This window comes from Phyllopteryx taeniolatus, chromosome 10 (genome assembly GCF_024500385.1).
Source record: "Phyllopteryx taeniolatus isolate TA_2022b chromosome 10, UOR_Ptae_1.2, whole genome shotgun sequence".
Lineage (NCBI taxonomy): Eukaryota > Metazoa > Chordata > Actinopteri > Syngnathiformes > Syngnathidae > Phyllopteryx > Phyllopteryx taeniolatus.
The window spans coordinates 13,659,926-13,671,890 of record NC_084511.1 but is presented as its reverse complement, the minus strand read 5'-3'; the positions used below and the strand labels follow the sequence as shown (position 1 = coordinate 13,671,890).

The 11,965-nt window shown below is 42.5% G+C and overlaps 1 protein-coding gene across 1 annotated transcript; it reads right to left on the bottom strand.

Moving 5' to 3' along the window:
• Positions 1-2,335: 2,335 nt before the first annotated feature.
• Positions 2,336-11,556, bottom strand: fhdc2 (FH2 domain containing 2). The gene is made up of 12 exons (XM_061788146.1): positions 11,370-11,556; positions 9,901-10,421; positions 9,752-9,813; positions 7,263-7,365; positions 6,963-7,048; positions 6,625-6,725; positions 6,349-6,419; positions 6,072-6,179; positions 5,475-5,545; positions 5,117-5,234; positions 4,832-4,996; positions 2,336-4,749 (listed from the first exon to the last, which is right to left on the bottom strand). Exons 2-12 carry the CDS (start codon positions 10,348-10,350, stop codon positions 2,860-2,862), a joined length of 3,225 nt encoding a protein of 1,074 aa, XP_061644130.1. The 5' UTR covers positions 10,351-10,421; positions 11,370-11,556; the 3' UTR covers positions 2,336-2,859.
• Positions 11,557-11,965: the final 409 nt, after the last annotated feature.

Sequence of the window (11,965 nt, the reverse complement as noted above, 5' to 3'; positions counted from 1 at the left end):
GAATTTACTTTACAGGGTCTTTAACTAAAAATGACAACAAAAGCGGAACCCCTAGTGCTCTTCATCTGTTGCCAGTCGTCTTCTACAATGTTAAATCAACATAGCTATACCTGACTTAATGATCTCTGAAAGACGTTAATATGGACCAGCTAGCTGGCCCTGAAAGTGTCATTTTAAGTCTGACTGGTTAAAGTCGCATTGCTAGTATAGTTTAAGTTACATTGGCCAGCATTACTGATTCTAGAGGCCCTTGCTGAAATCTTGACTGGACAAAAAAAAATTAAAATCCACAGTGGCGGAGCGAGACTTTTATCCTTGGGGTGGCCAAGGCTATTTCGGGGTGTCCACAAACTGTGACAATGAATTTGTTTCTCGACCAATGAATTGCAATCTGAGTCTCTAAATGTTGAAATGTACATAATAAGCACACGGACGATGAGGTTTGTGCGGATAAATTAAAGTTTATTAACAATGTTTACAACTCAATGTACACGGAAACACAACTGCAACAATTTTTCAATAATCACAGCGTAACCCGCTGACACAGTTATCCACTCTCTCACACACACACACACGAGCTATTCACTCACACTCTCTCTGTCCACCTTACCGTTACCTGACTTGCTTCTCTTTAAAAAGAAGTTATATACCTTTTCATTTCTCAACGGACCCTATGAAAAAAAATAGGCCAGTTTTGTAACCCTTAGCATCACTTACAATTGCACAATGTTATCAAATCCCCACTTCAACCCTAAAAAATGTCAGGGGAAATAGACCACCAAGTTTCATATTCAAACTTTCAGCTACTCAGTGGTTCCCAACTGGTTTTGCCTCAGGACCCAAAATTTAATTTTAGTCATTAAGTTGCAACCGACATATTTGACATTCTTTAGCAACTCAAATTTATTTCACAAAAAAATTTGCCCAGTAATACAAAAACCTTTATGCACTGTTGAAAACATGAAAACAGTTTATATGAAACTTGAACAAACATGAAATATGAAATAAAAAGGCACCCTTTTTCTGAAGTAAATATAAAGGCAGACTTCTTTTTTTTGTAGTTGAAAAAGGCAGGCTTCTTGAATCAAATCAAATAAAACAGAGAAAATACTTAAATTAAATTCAATTCACTTGAATTACAGTATATATGCTCTTTAAACAAGTTACACTTGTGAAGCTCATTAACGGCACTTTTGTGATGCCCTCAACTCCTTAAGCTTCCGTTGAAAGCACTCCACTAGTTTGTCTTAAAAGTGTTTTTAGCTAGCCTGTTGTGCAGTGCATTATGCATGAAATAAGATGCTGCATAGAAGGGAAACAATGCAACAGCAAAACTATTGACACTGTAGCCTTGTCAGTATTAAAGCTTTTAAACAAACATCAGTACGTCAACAGTTTAGAGACATAACAAAGGGGGAAACGTGAAGGATAATCTCCCAGCCTCCTTCACGTCATATTTCATTTGAACCAACTGAGCACGAAACAGCTTGCTGGCCGATTGTCTGCTAGTTTCAGTCCTCTAAAATCATTGGAGAAACACGTCAATATAAGCAGCAACCCGAATGAAATGTACACGTTAATATGTAGACGCCATGAGATGTAACTTGTCCATGTGCCCGTGTCTGTGTGTGCCAGTGGGCGAGAGAGACTGACACACTGCACTGGCTGCTTATTGAAACACTGCAAGTTTGCGTTTTTACCGCCATGAGATGTAACTTTACGTTAAGTTTAGCTTGATACCCGTGGATGCTAGTCAAACGATCTCCTATCTGCACACAAAAGTGATTTTAAACAGTGACTCATTAGGACACCACCGTAAAACTTACTTTAGAATAACGTCGTAGATTGTCTCTGGGGCAAATCCTCTTCTTCGGTGGCGATTCTTCTTCTTCCTCTCATAATAAATGTGGATTACAACTATTTGTGGTGCATAGCGCCATCTACTGTACAGGAGAGACTTAGCAGTCAAAAGGCAGCACTGATTTCATAATGCAAACGGTTCCTTTCGACAAGACGTGCGGTGCCGTGATATGTCAATCATCTAGAGGAGGTTCCTGGGGGGTCCAATCAGATTTCAGGGGAGTCCAGTGCTACCCCCACTGGCTCCACCCCTGAACATCCACATACACGTACTGGATGCAGTGCAGTGCAGTGCTTGGAAAAAAAAAACTCTTTTATTGAAAACAAATATTAGAATTGTGCTCTTAAATGTAGGTCAGTGTTCCTTATAATGATTAGGCCATCATAGTAGACTATTTTTCTTTTTTTTTTGGGGGGGGGGTCTGGTTTTGGTAATGGCTAGTCTAAGTTAACCGTAGGAACAGAGAGAAACACCTTTGTCCATATAACCTCCTTTATTTATGCTATATACAAATAATACAGTGAATAACAGCCATGACTATTCAAAAATGTTATATATTCTTCTGATACAAAACAAGATGAAAAAAAACAGTAAGTCTCCTCGCTGCCTCTTCAGTTTTAAAAATTGCACAATAGATAGATACAAAGTTTGTACCACGACACAATGAGAACACAATGATTTTTTTGCAACGGATTAATACACTTTAACAAGAGCACAAGCGTTCTGACTGGGCACAACGTGATGATTTGGCTCTTTGTTCAAACACCAATTGAATTGTATCCTATTGCCTGCAAAGGATACAAAGTGTAAGACGAGGTAGGGCTCAAGAGGATTTAATCTTCTACTTGCACATGAGACACATGACTTAATGTGACCCAAATAATACCAAAATCGATCAGCTACAAGCAGATGAATGAGCCTAATGTACAAGAACTCATTATGGAAAGAAATAACCAGCTCTGCATAGACTGAGAGAAAGGATCTAAAATATATTAAATTTACTTCCACAGTGGTTGAGTTGTTGTAGGTCGAAGCATTTTGGGACCAGGAATTCGTGAAGGATTTTTAGAGGTAGGACAGGGGCCCGTGTTTGTGGTCATAGTGTTTTTATTCCGGCCTGCAGACATGACAGCCGTACGTATGGTCTTTGCTGTGGCAGAAGACGGACTGTGGGCCGGGAGAGCCTTGGTGGTAGCTTGAGTCTCAGGGTTCGGAGCGACTCGTTTGGACACGCGGAGAGGACTTCCTCTAACTAATGCTGACTGGGTCCTGCTTGAGACCTTGTCTTTTGGTGGTCTCTCTAAGGTCCTATGGGTCAGGGGAGACTTTCCAGGACTCTGTGGCTCTTTAGCAGTCTGTGGTCCCTCTCGTGCGCTGCTACTTCTTTTCACCTCCGCATGAAGTGAAGCAGGCTGTGTGACTTGAGACGAACGCAAGGACAAACGTGAGGTCGTGGGGTGGCTTAGAGACGGTATTGGGCCAATATTTGTAGCTTCAGTTTTGGGGCGTACTCTTGGAACACCTGTGCTATTGGAAGGTCCTGCACATGACCCAGGTCCTCTCTTGGCTCTGATGCTACTACGCACAGGAGCCTTCAAGGCTCGACTCTCCTCCTTTAACGATGGAGAAGCTGGAGTTGTCGGATCAACCTCCCGCTCTTTCCTCCACTTGGAGCAAAGGCTTGGTCCTGGTCGCGGCAGTGGCGATGTTGGTGATGACAGGGTGTCATAGGATCGGAGGCCTTTCACAAGAGTGTGGCACTCTAGCGTTTCCCTTACACGGGAGTATGACCTCGCAAGCTCCCCCTCAGGACTCAACACATCCAAACTCTCCTCTGGGTGTGACTGGCTGAACTCTGGAAGACTGGAAGGCATCCAGTTTTCCTCGACAGCAGTCAACAACCCTCCTGTGTTTATCTGCTTCCTCAGACCCTCATCAGGCCCAGACATTGCAACACTTGCTTTAATCCCTCTGTTAAGTGGCTGTAACTCCACATTATCTGTAACATTAACAGATAACGATTCTTTCTCAGATCTCCGATATCGCAACGATGCAGCGCGGTTGTCACTATAAAGTACTTCACTCTTGTGAGCAGACTGAGGTTCAGACCCATCAACACGACAACTATTTAATTTATTCTGAACAGAATTATTCTTGTCAGTCAGGGGCACTCCAAAATGTTGTCTATGACTGGAGTTCTGCCTATTAGCGCACAGTAAAGGGGTATCTGCGTTGATAGCAGCACCATTCCGACGGGAGTTGGGTGAAAACTCATTGTTCTTGGTAGCCTTCTGCTTACATGACAATGAGTCCTCATTTGTAAGTCCACTTGTTTCTGATGCCTGTACTTGGAGAGAAATACTCTCTGACCCATGTTGCTCTACCGTGAAGCCACGTCCATGTTGTGAATACGATCCAACGTGAGATTCTTGAACAACCTCCATACACTGGTTGATTACCTGGTGTTGCCTCGACTGACTCTTGTTGTCTCTATTTAAAACACTTTCTTGACCAGCCGGAGAACAAAACCCATCTGTCTCGGGAGAGCTACAAAGCACAGTAGATGTCTCATGGTCAGACGAGCTGTTTGAGTGACAGCTGATGGGCGTGGGGCAGCTGCCCAGCTCTGGGAAGCTCTTGTCGCTGTGCAGGTGGTGAGAGTACCTGCGCGTGTCAGAACTTCTCAGGCTACGACGGCTCCAGGTGTAGCTCAAGTTCTTCTCAAGGAGTCTCTCCAGCTCATCTTGGTTCTCCTGACTGTGATGGTCTCTGGTCAGGCTGTGGCCCAGGTCGAGACCTGTGCAGACAGCCACGGACCGACGCTTTTCACCAATCACCCTCTGACGTTCCAGACGTTTCTGCTCCTTCAACTCGCGCTCTGCATTCTCCTATGACAAAAGATAGGATGGTGTATTTAGCGGCGAGGCTACATATACATGATAAAAGGCTCGTTTCATTTCTGGATCTAACCTTGATAGCTTTTTGGAAGCGCTGGCAAAATAAGTCAAAGACCCTGCAGGCCTCCTCTAATTTAAATGTGCTATCTTCCTCACAGAAAAAATCCACCAATGCTCGACTTGACATCCTCATGCCCTCAACCTCATCTTCTGTCTCTTTTAGACGCTCCTCTGTCACCTGCACATAGATGCAAACACTTTAATAAACAATAAATTTGTCCATATATTTTTAGAAAAGATTTTAGATGGTTTGTGTGACCTTAAATTGAGAATGAGGGCATTAATCAATGATCTTTACCTCTAGGAAAGATTGTGTATGCTGGAAAATCTGTCTCTCTGTCCGGACATTCGCTTTCAGCACCAGCACTCTGCTTTTTAACTTGGATAAATCCTCCAACACAGACTCCTCGCACAACCTACAGTTTCAAAAATTGACATTAAAAAGAGTTTTACATCCTAAACCAAGAGTCTAGCTTAAAGGACTACGCTCTCAACCGTCATGGTCAATAATGGTTTCACAAAAGACTCTTAATAAGGAGAGCTCAATTGAACATTAGTTTTTTTAAGCCTGTCGCACGGGTGGAGTGATGCTAATAAGATGAGGTTGTAATATTCATAGTCATTCAATGGGATCCGTGTTTTGGGAAGACACTGACCTAGAGGCGGAGCCAACATGGCCCAGTTGGCCAGGAAATGACAGTAAACTCTGATCCTTCTTCACAGCTTCCTGTGGAGACAAACAAATGATTAGACCTATTGTTCCCAATAAAGTAAAACGTAATTTGCAAATGCTGACAAACTCATACGCTCTGAGGATCAGTCTGGCTACAGTTTTGTGGAAGAGAAAGAAAGAGGAAAAAGCATTGTGTTATGGGCACAAAGTCTTTGTAATATCAAGGGGAAAAAGTGTTAATAATAGGATAAAATAGTCATATGTTTAACAGCTAAGTTCCATACAGTAGTATACATTAATTTGGTAATATAATTAAATATTTGTGACGTTCCGGTAATATAATTAAACATTTGTGAAGTTTTTTACGCTTGTAATATTCAAACTCTCCCAATATTGCAACATTATTCTCATAAAAGTACAACTTTTCTGTAGAAATATATAATTGTTTTTGTTTGCTTTTGTTGTTGTAATTTTACTTTGTCAGGATTAATTTTATTTTATCCGTGTTTTCCTGACTTTACTTCCTTATTAACTAGTTCTGGTTCTACTACAGTATAAATATCAAAACCTGAGATCTTACCATAGCTACAAAATGAAGCAGGTTCATGCCGGGTTTGTTAGCTTTGGTGTCAGCTAGTTTGAGCAGTGATGAAATTCGGAATCCAGCTGCATTCCCTGAGTATCCACCCTGAGGAGTCGCATACAAGGTCAGATAAACAAACCTTTGAATAATTTAAAAACAAAAAATCCAAGGACATTTTCCTCGTGTATAGTGTATCTTGCAAAATCCAAAATTTGGCTTTGTCTAGCTCAGGAGAAGAAAACAAATACTGTCTTAAATAAAGAGAGAGACTTACAGCATTCATGTAGTTCCCTGCTTTAAGCACCAAACGGAGGATGGAGTGTAATTCAGGACAGCTCAGCAGTTCTAAAAGACAAAAATGAGCAAACTTCTTTTAGTAAGAAACAATAGTCTTTACTCCTGGTGTTAGGGTTCTCTTAAAACAAGAAGATCATCTGCATTCTGCGTTTTCTACTTACCACCCTGGACTAATTCAATATGGGAGCATTCAAAAAGCCCAAGACAAAGATCTTGATAGCACTAGAGTGCATAACTCCCGCTGTTACTTTACCTCTGGCCGCCTCCCTCAGACATCTGGCTGCCACACACAGAGAGGTCAGAGCAGGGTCAAACTCTTGCTGTAGGATCATGGCATCCAAACGTAGGCGAAAACTAATTGAAGGGGAGCAAGGGGGATGGATGAATGAATAAGCACGGATGAGTGATGATGAAGACAAAAAAGGCACTCCTGGTCATCACTTAAGTAAACACACGTCATTTCAAGAGGACGCATGTGAGTCACAGACTACTCAAACTATGAATCAAGCTGGAAAAACAAAAAAATGCACACTGGTTTCAGAGGGTCATGGTGGGTAATAGTATCCAAAGCAGGGCTAAGGTGGAGTGTACCTGGGGACTTCCACCAGCAGGAGCATGAAAAGATCAGGCTCTCCAAGCCAGCGACGTTCCCCGGTAAAGCTCCTCAGGCGAGATTCCTGAAAGAGAACAGATGTTGAGAAAAATCCAGCAAACCAGATTGCTGTTTAACAGTCGATTCCAATATCTTTCACCATGCTCCTTCTGCAGAAACAGACCACATCATACAACACGGTGTAACAGTGAACTTTTTGATCATCCTAACCAGAGCCAGACGATGAGTAGGCGGAGGAGGTGAGGAGGATGGCTGAATGGCGTGGGGGTGCGCTTTACCTCCTCATTGTCGGGTAGTAGCTTGCAGAGCTCCGTGAGCTTCTCTGCGCCGTAACGGTCCCCAACTCCATGCCTGATATCCTCAACTATCTCCTTAGCCGGCCTTCGGGGGGAAAAAAAGAACACACCAAATGCCCTATCAGTATGTCATCATGCATGCAATGGGGCTACCAGACATGCAATGGCATCATTTCCCAGTTCCCTCCTGTGAGCAATATCACCTCTTTGTTTTCGCCGAAACATGAGATAATGACATTTTTCCCTTTTCTAATCAGTCAACATGTAGAGCAGAGGCGATTGGTTGACGCCACACTGGAAAGTTGTGTCAAAAAACTGATCTGGTTGACTTCTGGCTTTCTTACCCAGTGACACGGCTCACCTTTTACGCCAATTGTTTATTAACCTCATTAACCTCATCTTATGGCCAACCACACACCCTTATACTCCAACACCAGGATGCTACTGTATGTACTGTACACAGCTGATAACAGTTATCAACTGTCCTGAATTTCAAATATTACTCTCATAAGTGGTTACTTATTGACTAAATACAGTAGCCTGTACACATTCTATTGTCACAAGATTATGTTCAGTGGAACAATCTAAAGAAATCTGACATAAGAACTCGATCAAAGATTAGTTTCTTGCAATAATAAGTGATTACAGAGCTCAGTCATTTAGGCATATCAGGAAAACTCTTATTAATGTAGTAATGTAAATCAAAACTGAGATTTATTACCTCGGCCAAGCACAAAAGAGCGAAGTTGTGAGGTATTGTTTGAACTCTAGCAAACTATTCAGCACAATAACAACAACTGTGACTTCACATAATTTTGAAAGATCACTATTATTACATTTATGTGAGGAGCTGTAGAAAGTTAAGTACATTAAGGCAGTTTGCCCATGCCCCCAAAGTTGGTACTTTCCCATATTGACTAGTCTTATTGAGAGCACCTTATGCTCCAGTTGTTAACCCCCCCCCCCCCCGACCCCCATCCCCCATTGGGACTTGGCAGATAGCCTTAAGGAGAGTGGATGACTTGAGGCCAGCAGGAAGGTCCGTCATAGTAAGGGGTCACTTAAACAGGAGACACACTCTGAAGGGCCTTGGCAGGTGTCAACTCGGACTCTCAAGTGGTAAACTTGGATACTTTAGGACGTCCAGTCCATCTGTTTAGATTGGAGCCTCCCCTGCACCTGTCCCCCTGCAATACCGACAGGAACACACCCATGCATGACACATACATCGCCCCCTCTGCCTTCAGTCTTCAGACACCAACTACATGCTGTTTGATTTATGGCAGTTCAAGTCAAGTGTTGTCCCCCTTGGGCACAATTGAACACGTCTGTTTCCTGCACTTGTTTATCTTGACTGGACCTCAATCAAAAGGATGAAACCAGAAAGTGATGGAAAAATGTTAGTTTTAATTTTTTTGTCAGTAAACAGAATTACGCAAAAACTGCTTCACTGATTTCTAAAAGAGTCTGTGTCCATTGTATGTTAGTGCATATCCCAGAATTTTTTTTTATCACTTTTGATAACGTTGCAAGAGAATGTTTTGTTGTTTTTTCCATGATTTCTCAATGTATAATGCATGAAACATGCATTGATTCAAAATATGGGTGGACATTTGACAAAATTCCCTTGGCCGACGATGGAGAAAATGAACAACTAAAGTATTGTTGTTTTTTGCAATATTATGTTATAAAGGGGCACGGTGGCCGACTGGTTAGAGCGTCAGCCTCACAGTTCTGTGGCGTTTGCATGTTCTCCCCGTGCCTGTGTGGGTTTTCTCCGGGCACTCCGGTTTCCTCCCACATCCCAAAAACATGCATTCATTGGAGACTCTAAATTGCCCGTAGGTGTGACTGTGAGTGCGAATGGTTGTTTGTTTGTATGTGCCCTGCGATTGGCTGGCAACCACTTCAGGGTGTACCCTGCCTCCTGCTCGATGACAGCTGGGATAGGCTCCAGCACGCCCGCGACACTAGTGAGGAGAAGCGGCTCAGAAAATGGATGGATGGATTATGTTATAAAACATTTCAAATACAAGAAAATACTAGTAAAAATTTAGTTTTTTCCACTTATATTTTGTCCAATAATAGTTTTAACAATTAAAATGTAAATGCTTTGTAACAAAACAGCATAGCTGATATCATGTACTCTATTTAATCTTCAGATAGCAAACTTATTGAGACTGAAAAAAGAATGCCTCTGAGTTGTAGCCAAATAGGGCACTTCATTAGCCTCATATACTTCAACACAATAATGAATCTACATAATTCTGCAAGTGCAGCTAATCGATTATTATATCCATTGATTCTATTGTGTCATTATAGTTGTTATAGTAATCAAGTTGACACCTTGATAATTAGCTAAGAACACTAGTTAACTAACAAGATGTCAAACGTGTCTAACAATGTCAGCTTATGTGTTATTAAATTATTTAAGCGCTTGTTCCAGTTCCAGGTAAGAAGAATGGGCTTACATTTTGAACTGGCGAAGAAATATGCCAATGTTCATACTGCGTTTGGAGTCCAGTAGAGTGATCTGTAAAATGAAGGTCATAGTAAGCTGAATAAAACAGTATTTTTGTTTCAATTATTAAAAAAATGCCCGTTATTTGAATGAACTGACCTCCTCTGGGCTATCCTGAGGAGTTCTGCAGCGTAACAGAGCAGACCGTCGTCTCACAGTGGCACTCCCGTCCTGAAGCTTACTGTCCTTCTGGCCGAACAGCTCGTCCAGAGAGTGCAGATCAATCGGGAACTCGTCCTCGCCCAGGCCTACACCGCTCCACACGCTCTTCCTCCCCTCCACCTTCTCTTTGGGGATACGCTCCCAGTTGAGTTTCCTCAGCCGGCTCCGATGGGCACTGTCCGTCCGGCCCAAAGGCAGTGAGGAGGCAGGTGGAGGCGGCGGAGGAGGGGGAGGTGGCGGCGGCGGTTGAGGTGGCAGGACGGGCACCGCCATCGTGCACGAATCCATGACTTTCACTTGCACGGGCGCTGGATCGGCGGGGAGAGGAGGCAGTGTTCCATGAAAGGCACGAGATTCCTTGACGGCGACAGTCAGGTTGATGAGCATAGGGGAGAGGGAGGAGGGTCGACTTGGTCGGAAACAATCTTTCCAAGCTTACAGTCCAAAGGTCCACCAGCCTAAGCAAATAGAGCACAATGACAAAAATCAAATCTCTGGCAATATATGAGCACAAAAGGAGAGAGGAAATCAGGCTTATCCAGGGGTTTTGCAACCGTAAGAAGCCACAGATGAACTAGCCTGGTCTTCCCTTTCATTAGCAAAAGACGTGGATTTGTAACAACCTCTGCTTCTATTTTTCATACAAATTCAATGCATTTTTTTTTTTAGTACAGGGAAAGTATATGTTGAGATATGACTTCTGCACAGTAAGCTGTTTGAACTCATGCTTGTCCCATCCTGTTCAGCTCACACGTAAACTCACACACCTCCAGCGTGCATCTACTCCCTTGCAATTAGAATAGATCAAGACACCGCGCAGATGTTAGAGTGATGCAAGGCTAACCACACACACAAAAAAAAGTGCAGGGTGTATACATTTTTTTCTTCTTCTACCTCATTATAAGAGGTTTGTTAACAGCTGAAAGCTGGTTGCACACACTTGTACCGGCAGGTTTAAGAAGGATTAGTAATGCAATTAGGGATGACTCAGAAGTTTCAGCACACTGGCTCAAAGACGAGTCGTTGATCACGACGGAGTTTGGAAAGAAATACGTCTTAATATTTGGGTTGATGTCAACTTGTGGTCGAAGTTTTTCAAAAAAGTCTTTCTCCGAGAGTCGCCTGAGCGCAACTTTTTTTTTTTTTTTTTTTTTTTTTTTTTTTTTTTTTTAAATCTCCGTGATTTAATGTGTTCACGTTCAACACGTTTGAAAAATCTAACACGCAAACACCAAATGGCGTAATGACGCATTTCAAAGTATCAAAAACAGCGCATTTGGTTTCAAAACCCCAATTTTCAACTGTTTCAACTTTCCATCAAGTTGTCATTCTATGATTAAATATATCCCCATTAGAAGAGATATTACGATGGGTGTGACTGTGAGCCCAGTCAAGCGTTCACTTACCTGGCGCGAGCGACCAAACCACTCTATCGGGGAAATAACCGCTTTAACTGAACATTTCACCCCCGCTTTTGTTTCATCTCCATCCCGGTGAACAGACAACCGACTTCAGTCAACTCGATTTTGCAGACGCGAAAACTTGTTGTCGGGGACGCGCAGGCGCGCTCTCGCTCTCGCAGCCTGATATGTGTTGATTGTTGTGTCCTCCCAGTTTTCCCATGGGGGGACGGATTTAGGATTGTCGGGCGGGAGTGCGCTCTAGCTTTACTCAACTTTGGTACACAACTAATGTTTTGGATTTTTACAGTGTTTACAAACTTGCCAGGTTTGTTCAAATGAAAGTGAAAGTCCATCACAGGACACTTTTTCATTTTCACTTTTTACAAATTGGAGCAGGTTTGAGATCACACTCCTAAAGTGTAGTACTATGGAAAGCCATGTCAGCATTTATTCAATATCTTTGATATCCAGTTTAAGGTCCATGTACTAGTATACTCTTTGTACGCACTAGTAAAACAATTTAGTGCACTAGTCTGACTAGGGCGCATTAGTAGGATGAGTGTCTTACTAGTTAAGGTGTTTTTTTCCCACCACTAGTG

Coding starts and splice junctions, on each gene's coding strand:
- fhdc2 (XM_061788146.1), bottom strand. CDS start 10,350: ATGCTCATCAACCTGACTGTCGCCGTCAAGGAATCTCGTGCCTTTCAT. Junction 6,726..6,962: donor CTGCTGGTGGAAGTCCCCAG/GTACACTCCACC, acceptor CCCTTCAATTAG/TTTTCGCCTACGTTTGGATG. Junction 4,997..5,116: donor ATACACAATCTTTCCTAGAG/GTAAAGATCATT, acceptor ATCTATGTGCAG/GTGACAGAGGAGCGTCTAAA.